Source organism: Wyeomyia smithii, chromosome 2, assembly GCF_029784165.1.
Source record: "Wyeomyia smithii strain HCP4-BCI-WySm-NY-G18 chromosome 2, ASM2978416v1, whole genome shotgun sequence".
NCBI classification, from domain to species: Eukaryota; Metazoa; Arthropoda; class Insecta; order Diptera; family Culicidae; genus Wyeomyia; species Wyeomyia smithii.
Window position 1 is genome coordinate 169,860,722 of NC_073695.1, and position 18,471 is coordinate 169,879,192.

Sequence of the window (18,471 nt, forward strand, 5' to 3'; positions counted from 1 at the left end):
TTTCGCCTCAAAAGTGCAAACCCCCTCCTCCCCCGTCAAATGATACGTCATTTATGAATGTTTACTAATATTCTTCTCGTTCAAACGAGATGTAGTTTGATATGATAAATGGCACGGAGTTTTTTTGTTGTTCAAAATCAAAGTACAGAAAAAACAACCATGAAAGTTGTGCTGAAACTGATATGCATAGGTATTTTTGTGTTAATAACTCACAAGTCACAATAACTTGTTTTAAAACAAACTCAAAAGCCAATACCTAGGTGAAGCTTTGCACCTGAATAGTGTTCACCGCACTACATCTTATCGCCACCTACCATATTTTGTGTTGGAAGTCTATAGCATAGCAGAATAAGGACGTACCTATATTGTACCAGACTTGCCATTAGACTTGAACTTTTTATTAGGGTTAACAAAAAGATGTTTGTTTATAGGGTTTATACCGACAAACAAACATCGTTTCAACATGCCAACCCAATATTCGTCAGTTTGTTGGTGGTCATTGGCTACCGTAGTAACTGAGAAAATAACAGCGCATGATTTCGCGCTGCTGCAAGTGATCGGGTTGTAGAAATTCATAAAGTGACCACTCTTGATATACTACTGTCCGGTAGTCTCAAAGTTTGGTTTGTCGCAAGCAGCCAGCAGAAGATTTTGGTTCCAGGTTTTACTCTAACGAACTTTCCAAGGTTAAATGAGTCATCTTATGTGGGAAATTGTGATATGCAAAATTCCAAAATAAGCAGTGATTCTTCGTTATATTTTTACTCTGGTGACAATAATGGCAATGGAAAAAGGAAATTAGTTCGTAAAACTAGTGCGGAAATCGTAAGCGAGGCTAAAAGCATGCTGGCTGGAGGTGAAAGTGTAGTGCATCGATTATAGTATTGCGGAAAATGTTTAAAACTTCGCATTTTCAGGTGGAACGCGTCTAGTTCCTGCTAGAAGACCAATCACACCAAGCGAACCAAGAAGGCAGCTTTATGGTCGTGTAGCGCCTCCAGGACGACCGCCCAGTGCTTTTAGCTTAAAATATTTACAGTTTGAATCGCGCGCTTTACCATCTTTGGAACCTATTCAAAGTGCAATCCAAAGAAATAGTTTCACACGCTCGGAGTCAGCCGATTCCATTTCATTGGAGGGAAATGATACAGCGAATGTCAGTAACAATAATAGCAATGCGTCCAGGAGTAAACTACCTGCCTTACTTAAAGTACCCAGTAAGCAAGCTGGATCCTTGGATAATCGTAAGTATATTATTCATCGTTCAATGGTTATAATTGAATATTCTACTATGAACCGTTCCATATTGATGAGAAAATATCGATTCGTTCTAATTTCGAGTCCGGTCTATCCAGTGGCTTCAGTTCAATCGCCTTAACTGGTACTGATGGGGCAGACAATGTTCACTTACAATCGATTCAAATTAATTCTTCACTATTTGCCCTATTGATAGGGAAGAAACACGCTAGAAAATAATCAAGTCTTCAATGGAATCATAAATTGCGTGTCGGTAACTAGAACCGTATTTTTGCTTGTACGTGTGATGACGCCGTTTTTTTGGTGGTAAAAACCTAATTGAACGCATCAATATTATTAGGATCTGCATTTGCATATGTTAGTGCAATTAGGATACAATAAATGCACTTATTAGAAGAATTTTTTTGGTCAAAATGAAAAAATTGTTTATAATAAAAACTGTATTTCACTGGGATAGAGGAAAGTATTATTACATACATTCTCATTCACAGAATCTTGATTTCGAGTAGCCAAAAAAAAAAATTTGAAACCAAGTTGACGGTTTTTTTTCTTCTTTCAAATGATTCATTACAGCACGCAATTGCAAAAGAAAAGTAATTGCAAAAGAAACGTTATTTTACAGAAATCTTAATTGTCCAAAAAGAAATTGATGTTTTGGCCAGTTTATGTACAAAAGTTGGTCACTTGACGACCACATTGACGGGCAAATGCGTGATATTTATTTTACACGCAAAAGTTAGATGGTGCGAAACCAGTACATAATTGTGCGTTCTTAGCGCAATTGTTGATGTAATTCGGAACCAGTACAATGATTGCGTGTTGGGCATAACGCAATTAATGCTCTAGCGTTTCTTAAATGTATTTGGCAGCTCCAAACTACTACACCCAAACAGTTTCAACTGGTATCAAGCAGCATTGCAAAGCGAGCGAGAAGCAAAACCTTTCTCCTCCTTTCTGCTTGAGGACGAGACATATGCTACGCTTTTCAAGTCTTTTGCACACACGCTTTCGAGATACGTTTTCTTCTTCATGCATTCCTCTGAATAGCAGCAAGAACGCACCGACAGTATGAGTGAGAGACTAACAACACTGGTATCAAGTATGTACAGCACGGATGTCTCGCTCATTTCGTGAAGCAACGAGATATCGCCTTTCGCGTCGCATAGTCTTGTCGCACATACATGGAAATTCTACAAGCGAGAGAGAAATTTCGCTCGTCACTTGAGAAAAAAGCGCGTGCAGTCACTAATACACTCGACGTGAGAAATAAAGTGTCGGTGTATGATACATATTCTGATTTCATTTTATGTCAATGTATTCGCAGTACAACTGTTGCGTTATGCGTTTCACACATTTATTGTGCGATTTCTGTGCAACATTTGTGCGAATCGGGATGACACAATGATTGTACAAGACTTCAACTTTTGCGTGTAGTTTTGGATAATTGATATGAAATTGGAAAATACCTACTGTTGTTTGTATTATACTTTGCTCGATGGTATTTGTTGTGATAGCTAAAAAACTAAATTACGCATTCCTGTATCATTCACCTTTTTCGCACCAAGCGTACCTAGAAAGGTTATGTACACCCAACGCAAACGGGGAATATTTTATTACTTTTGGGCAATTTTTTACTACTTTTTGTGTCTTATGACTGCGCATTATACACAAAAAGTAACAAACAAAAAGTAATAAAAATTATGACGGCCACACGCTTGTATGTGTTTCTGCAGGAGAACATACAGCCAAGCACCGCAATGCATGTGTTGGCAAGACTTCACTCGCTGCATTTGTATTGATGCAACGATCTGGTTAATTTTTGTCTCCCTTCATCCACACATAATCAGAATCTCAACCGTCAACCTCAAATGTCCAATTAGAAACACTTTCGTTTCGTCCCCCAGTGTTTACTTGAAATGGCAATATGTAATACTGTCTGACCAGAGTTGCCGAAGTTGCGAATGTTGTCTGGATAGGCACAAGTTTTGTATTTTTAAACAGGTCCAAATGAGTTTCCATGAACCAATGATTATGTGCTGTAGATAGCATGCAAGAAAGCGAATGTTTTTATTTTTCTCTAACGCAGTTTACAGATCGTGATGTCATTTTAAGGCGCATTTAAAGTCTTTGAAATCATCAACGTTTGCATACTCTATGAGGGGGAAAATGTTGCTTGGCAGCTCTTGTCATATTTTTTCGCTACTCCGTATGCATACAACGAGCGAACTAATACACGCCCACCGGATGAATTGGAGATTGAAAAAACTTGTAACATGTGCAACTTATGCGACGGTGTGTGATTTTTTTTGACTTGAGGTGGAAAGGGAGCATTTTTCGACAGAAAAAACGTTGCATGTGGTTGAAACGACCATTATTAGATAGTCGTACTCTCATAACACGTGCTAAATATATGACAGTATGTGTTGTTACTTAACTGGGGAAGAATTTTATTACTTTTTAAGTAATGGATTTGTTACCTAAAAGGTAATTTTGCGCTATTGCTTTTAAAGTTATAAGGAAAAGTTTTGCGTGTAGTAAATAAATAATTGATGAAAGTTTTTCCGCCACAACGTATGAGATAAATTTAAGTCCGACCACGTCATGTCCTAATTGATTGCTCTTAAAAAGAGTGACTCGAATTTATTTGATTAATTCCCCCAATTCTTCGTGTTTGCCTTATCTGTTGCGTGCGAATATTTATCGTTGTTTTCCGTAACTAAATGGCCCCATTAAAAATAATCATATTTTTCCAAAGAACTACTAAGAACTATTAGAATGTGACAGCAGCAATGTTATGGGGCACTTACTTTTTTCTTCACCGGATGGATTAGACGTGTTCTTAGTCCCTATCACAGTGTACATTCATAGTTTCAGAGTGTATGCCACCACGGAAAGACTTCAAGCCACCAACACCACCTTTGACGCCGCAGTTTTCACTGAATGTTGAGCCAAAACCACTGAATGAGAAGCGTCCCTCCGAGGCGGGAGCTCCCGGGATAACAGTGTCTGCCAAGCCGACACCACCGGGCAGTATCGTACGTAATCACCCGCTGAAGCGTCGTCCCGTTCAATCACTAGATGAGCGCCAGAGTGTGCCCGAAACGGATAAGCTTTCTTCCTCACCGGCAGACCTCATGGGAGGTGCGAAAATGGTGGGGGTCTAAAAAAAGAAATATAGAAACGTGCTACTAAACTGATGATTTTTCGTTTGCACACCCACAGGATTATCGAAAGGAAAAAGCTAAACTCAGCAAAAGTAACGACTTGCTTGCTAAATCCTCGACAGAGTCGTTGCTGGACATGTTAAAGGCTCATGCCGGGATTAAGGACTGTAACGACGAAACCGTGAGTCACATTAATGGGGTGAGTTATGCTTCAAGTTTTGGTTCGAGAATGTTCAAGCAAAATTGAAATTTGCTGCTTTTCCTTTTTGTTGTTTAGATTCTAGGGGAGCTTTACTCGCGGGTGAAGGGAGCGAAAGGAAGTTGGCGTGGAGCAGTATTGGGAGCACTGTACGGGCTAGTAGAATCAAACTCGCCGAAAATACTGCTCTCGGTAGCGCGTGTAGTGTTGGCAGTAAGTTAATTAAGGTGTCACATTAGCTGTGTCTAAGTTTCTTTTAAGTTACTTTATGTATAATTTTTTCATGTTAAGCATGTACTAGTATCACGTGTAAAAATGTGAAGCACTTTGTGCAATTATTTGAATACGAATTCAAATAATTCTACAAACTTACATTCAAACCATCAGTTAATGATTTACGAAAATCACTTTTTCTTCAACAGCTAAACGTTACTGGTAGTAATCTAACAGGCGCGTGCAAATTAGTGTTTAAGATAGCGCGGAATGAAAACAATGATTTACTTTTTGCTGACAGTGACGTTCCAGGTAATATGAAAGTGATTGAAAAATCATTCGCCACTTGATTTGATGTTTTCAATGAAGGATATTTATTCTCGCGATTTTTCACAGAATTACTTGTTGATGGATTAGGACGTGCTTCACCAGTTGATGAGCCAGAGGCGTGCATCTATGGTTACGGGGCGATTCGATTTTTAGCAGGGTCAGCTGCTTCTGCCATGCAGAAAAGCAGATCCGAAAATTCATTTCGAGAAACAAAGCAAAAAACGTTGGCTTGCCGTCTCGCTCGCCATGGTTTAGTGCAGTTGATGATATTGCATCTTAAGATGTTAAATGAGTTGGGCTCTGCAAAGAAACTATCTGGAACCCCATTACATGCATTGTTTCAGCTTTCTGGTGCCTTGAGAACTCTCGCCGGAGTTCCCGCAGTTGGAAATTGTGTATCGGCAACACGTTCTCTTTTAAATAGTACTAGTCCACAAATAAAAGAAACTCAAGAAAGTGAATTGGTTCAATTAGAATTGGCGGGGCCTCTACTAGTACGTGCAGCTGAAATGTGTATAGATGAACCGGAAGTGCAAGCCAACGTCATTCGCACTCTTAGTATTCTTTCGGAACGACCTGAATGTTGTGAACAGCTAACAGAAACCGCACCCCGCTTGGGAATTTTGTTGGGATCGATCAGCAAAACTAGTCCCTCTGTAGAAAAAGGATTGGCAGCCGTAAATCGGCTTGGATATATTCTAGGGAACATAATGACCCGATGGGATGCTGCTCGTCTGTTATTTTATTCTAATGATGTATCCATGGAAGCGATCTTTAAGGCTTTGGAATACTACTCCAACAAACGGCTCTCAATGAAAAACCAAATGGGAGATTCAGTAGTGGATGTTCTCACCAAGCTTGTTCGAGTGGTCGCCAATATAAGCGTTAACGCAGACGTTGGCTATGGGTTGAGTAATAAACCATCACTTGGCGAGATTCTTCTAAGCATTCTTCTTAAAGTAAAAGATGCAAAGGTAAGATGCTCATGAGCCACACATTTATTCTTGTACTTAATTCAAGCGAACAAAGAGGTGATAGAGCTGTTGATCTACAGAAAAAAAATCATATATTTTTATATTTCAGGAGTCCGATATGGAAGAACTTCTCTTCGCCACTTTGGGCGCATTGCATAACCTTTCCTATTATTACGAGCAGCCAGAAAACTCACTTCAGTATAATCACTTGGGAAGTTTGGCCGACCGCTTGAAGGATATCTGCGGGATTCTATGCAGCATACTCAACACAGAATCAAGTTCTGCCCGCTCGGAGGTTGCACGTGTTCTTGGTAATATGACTCGGAATGAGGAAGCACGTCAAACCTTTTGCTCAGAAAATGGGTTACACATTTTGGTACAATGCTTGGAGTCGGATAATATTGAACTTCTGGTCACATCTTGTGGAGTTCTTGTTAATGTTTTGGGTGATTGGGAACGGAGGGCCCCTTTTCGGGAGATGCAAGGCCCAATATTGCTGCGCAAACTTTTACAGCGCGGTGCGTCAACGCAGGATTGGATTCTAGCTGGTATAGCATGTCAAGCAATGTGGAATTATTTAATTGATTGTGGAAACGTGGTCAACGCTTTGGGTGATTTAGAGGTCGATTACATCTGTGGGGATTTAGCTGAGTGTTTGGGTAAGTTCGGTTATATTGTCATGGGACATTAAATGTGGACTGGTATGTTCGTTTTAGATGAAGTTAAATTATTCAACGGAGAGGATCCAGACATATTTTGGGAAGAATTTGCTCCAGTTGCTACTGATCTGCTAGAGAGATTACAGTCTTGTATGTCAATAGGAAATTCTCCATGCATTTCATCGGATGATGAATCTGATATGATTATTGGACAAGCTGGAAATTCTTGGGGAGAATGTTACAAACAGTGGCTGAAGCAATAATAATGTCGTTTAAGAATATGTACAAAGTCAAAATTTGTTTATTTCATATTTTCAATTGAAACTTATTCCAACGTGCAATAAAACATAAACCATTTTTTCTGTCGTTAGTAATATACAGAGATGTATTTTAGATTAGCTGATATTACGAAAAGACCTGTGGTTTTCAGCTTGCCTTCTCCGAAAGCTTATTTGAATGCGCCACAAAAATACAAATAGTTAGAGAAACCAGAAACATGCCAAAATAACCTGTACATATTGTTTGATTTTACCCATTCAGATACGTTCGACCATCTAGAGACAGGCCCGGATTTGAGGGGGGGGGGGGCAAGGGGGCAAATGTGCCCCGGGCCCCCCAACGCCCAAATCTGGCCCTGTCTAGAGGTTATTAGCGGATGGAGTTACTGCACAGTGCACTCGTAAAGTTGATGGACTTATCGATGAACCAGTGAAAGTGCACCTGAACGAGCAGTGGAAGCACACCCGCGTCGTGGGTCAGTGAAACAGCGCTAGAGGTGATAGGCATGGCGGTAGGAACCACGCATAGTGCGTGATTTGATGCTGAGTGCCTAGTAATGACGGAGGAAACAATCGGACCTACGCTAACACGATAGGAGCCGTAAATCGTGTGACGCGTCAGAAGCGGGAGATGTACCAAGAAGATAGAGCTGCCGAAAACAGCTTCACCGCCGCAAGAAACGTGATCACTACGATCGTGTCCTCGCGGAGGCGAAGAGCACGAGGAGCTCCTTTATGGCGATTACCGGAATTAGGAACCGGATCGTGCCAGTTCCTGCCATGTGCAATAGAGTTGAACCTGTTTGCCGAAAAGCAATGTCCAAACCACGCTCTGCACCAAGGGGTATTTTTGAAACATAATACGGCGTGTTTCGCAGTTGCCACTCAGTGTCTGTCTAACACTAACACTGAGTGGTGGTTGCAAAACACGTCATGTCGTGTTTCTATGCAAAAACCGCACCCGGAGCCCCATGTAATGCGATTCACCAGATTATCTGTAAGGTATGGTCTTAGGGAAAACTACTTACGGACTGGCTGGAAAAACTCATATGCCCTATCTATAAGATTATCTGTAGGGTATGGTCTTAGGGAAAACTTCTTACGGACTGGCTGGAAAAACTCATATGCCCTATCTATAAGATAGGACACGAACTGACCGTACCGATGCCTTCCGCAATTCTGCATATAGAATTCTCTCCCACATCCTGTTCTCTAGACTGAGGCCGTTGCAGGAAGCCTTTGTTGGTGAATACCAGTGCCGTTTTCGAATTGGACGATCTGCGACGGGCCTGATGTTCACCTTGTGGCAGATCCTCGACAAGTTTCGAGAACACAAGTTGCAGTCGGTTTATATGTTTATGGATGGTTTCATACCAAGCATCATGACAGCGAGTGGGGACACGTTTATGACGTTGGGTGGTCTGAAGCAAGGGGACGGGCTCTCGAACTTGCTTTTCAACGTATTCTGTATAGGGGATGTACGGCAGGTGTGCAGAGGAGCGGCACCATAATCACGAAATCTCCAATGCTTCTTGGTTTTGCGGATGACATTGATACCAGCGGTGCTAATCGTAGAACTGTGAAGGAGGTCTTTACAGCCCTCAGAAGGGAAGCTGAGAAAATTGGACTTACCAAAAACACAGCCAAAACGAAGTAGTTGGCAGAAAGCATAGTAGTCCTACGGGCGTTGGTGCTGGGGTTGTGAAGGATTGGGATATTTTCGAAAAGATTGATGATTGTGTCTATCTTGGTACACCCGTAACTGGTGATGGCGAAATATGTTGATCCCCCTGGTGGCGTTCTATGGGTATAAATCGTGGACGTGGAAGGAGGCCGAATCTTGCGATCAATACTCGATGACAAACAAGAACATGCAATGTCCCACAAGTGCATTAATCACGACCTGCACGGAGTATACAAATATGGTGATATTGTCAAGCTGATGGAACACGGTAGGTTACATGCAGCACGTAGCATAGACCCGGAGAAGGGCCGACGACTACAAGGCAATCCCCGCACGTGTTGGATGTATGCGGTTGACGATAATTTATATTTTTTTTTCATATTCATCATGATTTTTAGAGAATAATGTTCTAGAGTAAACAGATTTTTTGCTATAGACTAACACTAAACTAACAAAAACCTAACAAATTTTTCAACTTATCTCAATTTGGGGCAAAGGTTTTTCTTTAGGTTCCAGGTGATACCTTTTATTCAAAGTTTTAGCCAAAGAATCCATATGCATTGAACACTGGAATTTATGATGATTGTTGCCTGCATACCCTGTGCGGTGCTTCATCGCCGAAAGCTACGGCGAGCAAACTGCTATAGCGAACGGACTGACACCTCTGTAACTTGGCCAGCGATAACGGAGGGGAGCAGACTGCAGCCGATAACCGACAGAAGAGATTTCCGCAACGTGTTAGACTTATAAAATTACAGGGCAGTAAAAATTTATTCTTATTAGTGCCTAAGTTGAAAGTAAATTTCTAGCTGCTCAAAAGCGGTAAGATGTTAAAAAGTTAAATTAACAGTAAAACTAAAATCAAATGATCAAATTTATAGGTTAGTCAAAGATTACTATACGAAGGATTCAATTCATGCATTTGTTTGCTCATATGTAAGCTGACATAAAATTTAATTCTAAATTGTACCTAATTGCTAATCACATTTGTAATAGATTTGTTATACTTAAAGCATCCTGATTGAATTTGCGTTACGAAGTAGGAAACGTACAAACGTGAGTACATGTGATGTAACAAAAAAATTAGTAACACACGCAATTCGTTCTTTCAGGAAAATTTTAATCGCAGTGTGCAAAATAGACGATTTAAAATATCGGAAAAGTTGTTTCCTTGTTACATTGGTAACATTTTAAAATTTTCGTTTTGGATCATCGACGATGTCCAGAGAAAACCCAGAAAAAACTCAGAAACTGAGCAATCATGCACGCTCTGCCGAGATACGGATAACCTAGAAATGGTGAGTTGTGACGACTGCGAACAATGGTATCATTTCCATTGTGTCGGAGTAAAAGAAGATGTAGCGAATCGAGATTGGAGCTGCCAGGAATGCACCAGTGCTAAAGTTCCTGCTCCAAAATCACCGAGACCATTGGCGCCACCAGTGCCTTCCCCGCGTTCATCATCATCTTGTACACCGACCCCCCGTCCTCGTACACCTCGACCGCCACTATCACCTCACCAACATACACCGATTGCTCACATCCCAGGTGGACACTTGACCGACCAAAACACGACTGTGGATCCGGACCTAATCAACAAACTGCCGCCAGAACTTCGTACCCAATTACTGAGAGAGCAAGAAGCTCTTGAGCACAAATTTCTCCTGCGAAGGTTTCAATTGATGTTGGAACCGAATAATCTCACCGTGAGAAGTCATCCATCGTCAGCTCAACATGAGCTGCCACCTCGTCCCTTTTCGAGAAATAATATGTCGCCATTCGTCCCAATCGCGCACGATTCAGTTGCAAATCACACGCCTCGCTTTTCCACTGAATTTTCTGGACTCTCCCAGTTTGTAGTTAGCGATTTTCTCTACCCCGCGCCAAGCAACGATCGCATATTCCAGTACTGAATCCATCTAAGTTCATTCAACGACCAACTGCGTTGTTTCGGCATCCTCCGCGTCCCAACGGTTCCGCGTTCGCTTCATCTGCCGGTCTTTCAAATGATGCTCTGCAAGAGAGCCATCCATATGAGTCGCACGAAATGCCTACCGTCATGGAAACAACGTTGCTGAATAAAAGTCAAATCGCTGCCCGTCACGCAGTTGCCAGAGAACTACCGATCTTCAGTGGTGAACCTGAGAAGTGGCCGTTGTTTTTCGCCACGTATGAGAACACGACAAATTTGTGTGGATTTTCAGCAGAGGAAAATATGGCCCGCTTACAGAAGTGTCTAAAAGGAAAAGCATTCGAAGCAGTCAAATGCCAGCTACTACATCCCGTCAACCTGGAACGCGCACTCTCAACCTTAAGAATGCTATTCGGCCGTCCTGAAATTATTGTTCACTCACTTCTCCAGAAAATAAATGCTCTTCGGCACCCAAAGCGGACTGCTTAGGTACACTCGTCGATTTTGCGCTAGCTGTTCGCAACATGGTAGCAACAGTGAAGGCTTGTGAATTAGAGGAACATTAATGTGATTTAACTCTACTACACAGCCTTACTGACAGGCTACCGCCAATGATTCGTTTAAACTGGGCTACCCATCGTCAGTCTCTGCGGCTGGTAACACTGTCAGACTTTAGTGACTGGTTATACCAACTGGCAGAAGCAGCAAGTACAGTAACGATGCCACAGTTGGCGAGATCCTTTGACACCAACTCACGCCGCGGTCGTAAGGATGAAGGTTTTTTAAATGCGCATACCGAAACAACTTCGGAGCCTAATCAGTGCGCAAAAAATGTTGGCTGTGCAATTTGCAAGGGCAGTTGTGAATCCGTGAAGATCTGTAAGCTTTTTGCCTCGATGGATCTTTCGGCACGTTGGGCTGCACTCCGCGAGCATAAGCTATGCCGTAGTTGTCTAGGCAGTCACCGAGGCTCGTGTAAGGTTGGAAAACCATGCGGTAAGAACGGATGTGTATACAAGCACCATCGTCTCATGCACAATGATGCTAAAGAAATACCAGTTTCACTACAGCCGTCAGGTTTCACACAACAAACGCAAACTTTTCAAAACCCCGTCGCTGGCAGTTCCCGAGAAACTAAATCGTGCAACACTCATCAACAACAACGGGATCAAGTTCATCATTCCGCGTCGAACACTCGACAGAAACGGACGTGCAAAGTGGTCGTTCTATTACAATCCGGTCCGTGTGTACGAATAGCCAAACAAAAGAGTGTATTATTCGCGCTAAAGGCCAACTAGATTGTGAGTTGTGTCGATACGTTCTGTACCCGGCTCACAACTTTGGCTGTATTGGTGCAAAATACCAGCTGCAGTTTTGATCTGTGCACCGTGAATAGATCTTTTTAATCCAAGCCCATCAGTTGACAGTCGAGTCCGTGTCGCTGTGCTGAGTGATCTCACACCCGGCTCACTGCTGGTGGCTGTATTGGTGCTGCTGTACTGGTGCTGCTGGCTGCTTTGGGTGCAGCTTCGAACGATCGGACAACCACTGCTGGAAGGAAGAAGTAAAGAGGTACGTGTTCTTGTCGGCGCTAGTGCGCTACATTTAGCGCAATGGATATAGATCCCTCGCCTCCCGTGCCACCATCCCCGAACCCCCCTGACCCTGACCCTTCTGTTACCCCCTCCCCTGTTCATTCTCCAGTCCCCCCTCGCTCCAGGCTTTACCCGGACGGATCTCAACAGGGCAGCTATACTGTTTATTTTCGTCCAAAGGCAGGAGTGAATTCAAAGCGTTTAAACATACTGCAAATTGCAAAAGACCTGACGAAGGGGTACAAGGCCGTGACCGAAATTTCCAAGGTCCGACCTAACAAGCTCCGTGTCGTGGTCAGTGATCAGGCACAGGCCAATGCTATCGCTTGCTCTGAGCTCTTCACACGCGAGTATCGCGTCTACATACCCGCACGAGACGTGGAGATCGACGGTGTCATAACCGATTCCAGTCTGTCTGTCGAGTGTATCCTAAAAAGCGCAACCGGTTGCTTCAAAAATACCGAAACACAGGCGAAGATTTTGGATTGTAAGCAATTGCGGTCCATGTCTCTCGTCGGCGGTAAAAAAGTTTACACTCCGTCAGACTCGTTTCGCGTTACGTTTGCCGGATCTGCACTCCCTAGCCACGTCTCGATCGACCGGGTTCGTCTGCCTGTGCGATTGTATGTACCCCGTGTTATGAATTGCACCAATTGCAAGCAGTTAGGCCACACAGCCGCCTACTGCTGCAATAAGGCACGATGTAGCAAGTGTGGGGAGACTCATGCGGAAGATTCTTGCAGTGTTAATGCTGAAAAATGTATTCACTGTGGGGAAAACCAGCATGAGCTCTCCACATGCCCGGTGTACATGCAGCGCAGAGATAAAATCAAGCGGTCACTTAAGGAGCGTTCAAAGCGTTCTTACGCTGAGATGCTGAAGAAGACCGTGACCACTTCTACCATAACATCGAACCCCTTTGATCTGTTGCCCTCTGATGAAACCGATTCTGACGATTCATCAGCGGGAACATCTTATGCCAATCCTGGGGAGTCTAGGAAGAGGAAAAATGTTTCTTCTCCTAAACTTCCCCGTAAAGGTCCTAAGATTTCCCAAAGTGTAATGAAAAGTACGAACAAACCAAACAGTGCTGCGGAAAAACCGAAGCAAACTCCTCCTGGGCTTGCAAATTTAAAGTCCCAGAAGGAGTTCCCAGCACTGCCAGGAACATCTAAAACCCCAGTTGTTCCTTTTGCACATCCAGTTGATGAAACAAACTCTGGATTAGTGAAATTTTCTGACATTGTGGACTGGATATTTGAAAATTTCAATGTACCCGATCCAATTAAAATTTTTCTTACAGCATTCCTCCCAACAGTTAGATCATTTTTGAAGCAGTTGACTGCCCAATGGCCCCTCCTTGCAGCGATTGTATCCTTCGATGCCTAATTCAACTGCAAGGATTCTATCTCTGTCTTACAGTGGAATTGTAGAAGTATTTTACCAAAAATTGATTCGTTTAAAGTTTTGATAAATAAAAACAAATGCGATGCATTTTCCCTTTGTGAAACTTGGCTTACTTCAAATATTGATCTCAACTTCCATGATTTTTAAAATTATTCGCCTTGATCGAGACACCCCATATGGAGGAGTACTTTTAGGGATTAAAAAGTGCTATTCTTTCTATCGTATTAACCTCCCCTCGATTCCAGGCATCGAAGTTGTCGCATGTCAAATGAGAATACAAGGTAAAGAGCTTTGTATTGCCTCAATATATATTCCTCCCAGAGCACAGGTTGGGCAACGGCTGCTCTTTGATTTAATAGAACTTCTTCCCTCGCCACGTTTGATTTTGGGAGACTTCAACTCTCATGGCGTGGCTTGGGGTTCCCCATACAATGATAACCGCTCCTCTTTAATCTATAACCTTTGCGATGACTTCGACATAACTATTTTAAACAACGGTGAAATGACACGTATCCCGAAACCTCCAGCGCGCCCAAGCGCTTTGGATCTATCCTTATGTTCGACGTCGCTACGGTTGGATTGCACATGGAAGGTAATCCTTGATCCTCACGATAGCGACCATTTGCCTATTCTTTTTTCAATTAATAACGGGTCAAATCGCATGCGACCAATTGACATTCCGTATGACCTCACACGGAATGTCGATTGGAAGTTATACGAGGAAATGATTTCAAAAGCGGTCGAGTCGATTCAACATCATCCACCACTTGAAGAATACAACCTCCTCGCGGGCTTGATTCTCGACGCTGCGTTGCAAGCCCAAACGAAGAAATATCCCGGCGTAACGATCAAAGAACGGCCTCCCACTCCGTGGTGGGACCAAGCGTGCTCCGATGTCTACACGCAAAGATCCGACGCGTATCTGACCTTCCGGGATACAGAAGATGCCGACGACTTTAAACGTTATTCGGAGCTTGATACCAAGTTTAAAAGCTTGACTAAGGCAAAGAAACGCGGATATTGGCGTCGGTTCGTAAACGAGACGTCGAGGGAGACATCAATGAGCACTCTTTGGAACACAGCCCGAAGAATGCGGAATCGCGTAACGGTCAACGAAAGCGAGGAGTTTTCAAGTAGGTGGATATTTGATTTTGCCAGGAAAGTATGTCCGGACTCTGTTCCTGAGCAAAACATTGTTCGCGATGCGTCTCCGGGCCACGACGCGATTGAATCACCTTTTACGATGGCAGAATTTTCAGTTGCCCTCCTGTCCTGTAACAATAACGCGCCTGGGTTAGATAGAATCAAATTCAACTTGTTGAAGAATCTACCCGGCAATGCCAAGAGGCGCTTGTTGAACTTGTTCAATAAGTTCCTGGAGCAAAATATTGTACCGCAGGATTGGAGGCAAGTGAAGGTGATCGCCATCCAAAAACCAGGGAAACCAGCTTCTGATCACAACTCTTATAGGCCGATTGCAATGCTATCCTGTATCCGGAAATTGATGGAAAAAATGATACTCCGTCGTTTAGACCATTGGGTCGAATCAAATGGTCTACTATCAGATACTCAATTTGGCTTCCGCCGTGCCAAAGGGACGAATGATTGTCTTGCGTTGCTTTCAACAGATATTCAGCTGGCGTATGCTCGCAAATAACAAATGGCGTCTGCGTTCTTGGACATTAAGGGGGCTTTTGATTCCGTTTCTATTGACATTCTTTCGGGTAAACTTCACCGACAAGGATTTTCTCCAATTTTGAACAATTTTTTGCACAATTTGTTGTCCGAAAAGCACATGCATTTTACGCACGGCGATTTGGCAACTTTTCGCATTAGCTACATGGGTCTTCCCCAGGGCTCATGTTTAAGCCCCCTTCTTTACAACTTTTATGTAAATGACATCGACGAATGTCTGGCAAACTCATGCACGATAAGACAACTTGCAGACGACAGTGTAATCTCTGTTACAGGAGCCAAAGCTGCCGATTTGCAAGGACCATTGCTAGATACCTTGGACAATTTGTCTGCTTGGGCTTTACAGCTAGGTATCGAATTCTCTCCGGAGAAGACTGAGATAGTAGTTTTTTCTAGGAAGCATGAACCTGCTCAGCTTCAAACACAATTAATGGGTAAAACGATTTCTCAGGTTTTGGTACACAAATATCTTGGTGTCTGGTTCGACTCTAAAGGCACCTGGGGTTGTCACGTGAGGTATCTGATGAAAAAATGTCAACAAAGAGTGAATTTTCTTCGTACAATAACCGGACAATGGTGGGGAGCCCACCCAGGAGACCTTATAAGGCTTTACCAAACAACGATATTGTCTGTTATTGAATACGGGTGTTTCTGCTTCCGCTCCGCAGCAAACACACATTTGATCAAACTGGAGCGAATACAATATCGTTGTTTGCGTATCGCCTTGGGTTGCATGCAGTCGACCCATACGATGAGTTTGGAGGTCTTAGCTGGAGTACTACCATTGAAAAACCGCTTCTGGAGCCTGTCTTCTCGTATTCTTATCAAATGTGAGGTCTTGAACCGTCCCGTGATTGAAAATTTTGAAAGGTTAATCGAACTTAATTCTCAAACCCGTTTTATGACATTGTATTTCAATCACATGTCCCAAAATATTAACCCTTCTTCGAATATTCCAAATCGTGTCGACTTATCAAATACTTCTGATTCTACTGTGTTTTTCGATACATCCATGATAGAAGAAACTCGTGGAATCCCGGATCATTTACGCGTGCAGCAGATCCCTAAAATTTTTTCCAATAAATATCGAAACATCAACTGCGACAATATGTACTACACTGACGGATCACTTCTTGATGGGTCCACTGGCTTCGGTATCTTCAATAACAATTTAACCGTCTCCCATAAGCTCGATAATCCTGCTTCTGTTTACGTCGCAGAATTAGCTGCAATTCAGTACACCCTAGGGATTATCGAAAAAATGCCCACGGACCATTATTACATCTTTACGGACAGTCTCAGTTCCATTGAGGCTCTCCGATCGATGAAAGATGTTAAGCACTCTCCGTATTTCCTGGGGAAAATACGGGAACATCTGAGTGCTTTATCCGAAAAATCTACTCAGATTACCTTAGCGTGGGTCCCTTCTCACTGCTCGATACCGGGTAATGAGAAAGCGGACTTTTTGGCTAAGGTGGGCAACAAACGGTGATATTTATGAAAGACCAATTGCCTTTAATGAATTTTTCGCATTTGTACGTCAGAATACGATCATCAGTTGGCAAAATTCTTGGACCAAGGGGGAACTGGGAAGGTGGTTACATTCCATAATCCCCAAGGTATCGACGAACCCGTGGTTCAAGGGGTTGGATGTAGGTCGGGATTTCATTTGCGTGATGTCCCGGCTTATGTCCAATCACTATAGATTTGACGCGCATCTCCGTCGTGTTGGGCTCGGGGAGAGTGGTATCTGTGCCTGTGGTGAAGGTTATCACGACATAGAGCACGTTGTTTGGTCATGCCCTGTACACCGTGACGCCAGGTCTAGATTAATAGCTTCCCTGCAGCCGGCTGTTCCTGTTCGTGATGTCTTGGCGAGCCGTGACCTATCCTACATGTCCCTTATATACGTTTTCCTGAAATCCATCCACGCCCCAGTTTAGTCCTATCCCCTTCCGCCTACATCCAACCAAACGACAAGAACACGTTAAGACCCCGGATCCGGAAACAGCAACTAGACCCGCACGATACTCTCAGGCCCCGAGGGAGACAACCCAATATGCCAGTCCGTAATATCTTGGCCCAGCAGCGGAACATATTCAATATGCTGCTTACCTATGGCGATGGAAAACCATCAAACAACAAATCAGTGCTTTTCATGCAAAACATTCTAGCTTAAGTTAGATTTAGTTTCAGCTCGTAGTCGGCAGCGAGGATAAAAAATTTGCTTTTAGTTATTAAGATACTTTAGAGAGTAAGTTACCAGATATAATTGGCGCCGTTAAACATTGAATTGTATTTGTGCCGTGTCAAATAAACTATAGATGAGGAAAAAAAAAAACGGGATCAAGTTGCACACTCATGCGTTTTTGGATAGTGGCTCGTCTCTCACGCTGATGGAAGATTGTTTGGCGAAGGAACTGAACTTGAAAGGCAAAAAGCACCCACTATGTTGACGTTGGACGGCAGATACTTGTCGGTATGAAAACAATGCTATGCGTGTTTCGTTAGGTATCTCTGGGACAAATGATAGAAACTCAAAAAATAATTTAACTGATGTCTATACGGTTAAAGAATTAAAACTACCATCCCAATCTCTGTCCATTCATAAGTTGAAAGGAAAATATTCTCATCTCGACGGGTTGTCAATAGAATCTTATAGTAATGTTCAACCCAAAATATTGATTGGAATGAACAATATGCGAGTGACACGGCTTGGGTGGACGATCTATGGAACGTGTTCGTCAGACGATGATCATGCATCAAATAACGTCACTCATATCTACAGTATCTGCTTCCACTCATATGAATCCGATAGAGACTTACACGAAATGGTGAAGGGATACTTCGCGATTGACAGCCTAGGAATTAGTGCACCGCAGAACCAACTGCTTTCCAAGGAAGATGAACGTGCACTTTCAAAACTACACGAGATCACGAGTTACCAAAATGGGCGCTACCAAGTGGGACTACTCTGGAAATATGACGATGTACGTTTACCTAACAACCGCTCTGTGGCTCTAAGACGGCATCGTTGTTTAATAAAAAGGATGGAACGCGAACCAGAACTGGCGGAAATATTGCGGTCCAAGATGGCGGATTAC

At 42.9% G+C, this 18,471-nt stretch overlaps 1 protein-coding gene across 1 annotated transcript; it reads left to right on the top strand.

The window, feature by feature from the left end:
* The first annotated feature begins 517 nt into the window (after window positions 1–517).
* Window positions 518–7,145, top strand: LOC129722567 (armadillo repeat-containing protein 2). The gene is made up of 9 exons (XM_055676141.1): window positions 518–856; window positions 918–1,244; window positions 4,126–4,409; window positions 4,480–4,620; window positions 4,699–4,833; window positions 5,043–5,145; window positions 5,230–6,137; window positions 6,247–6,796; window positions 6,854–7,145. The coding sequence occupies exons 1-9, from the start codon at window positions 721–723 to the stop codon at window positions 7,057–7,059; spliced, it is 2,790 nt and encodes a 929-aa protein (XP_055532116.1). The 5' UTR covers window positions 518–720; the 3' UTR covers window positions 7,060–7,145.
* Window positions 7,146–18,471: the final 11,326 nt, after the last annotated feature.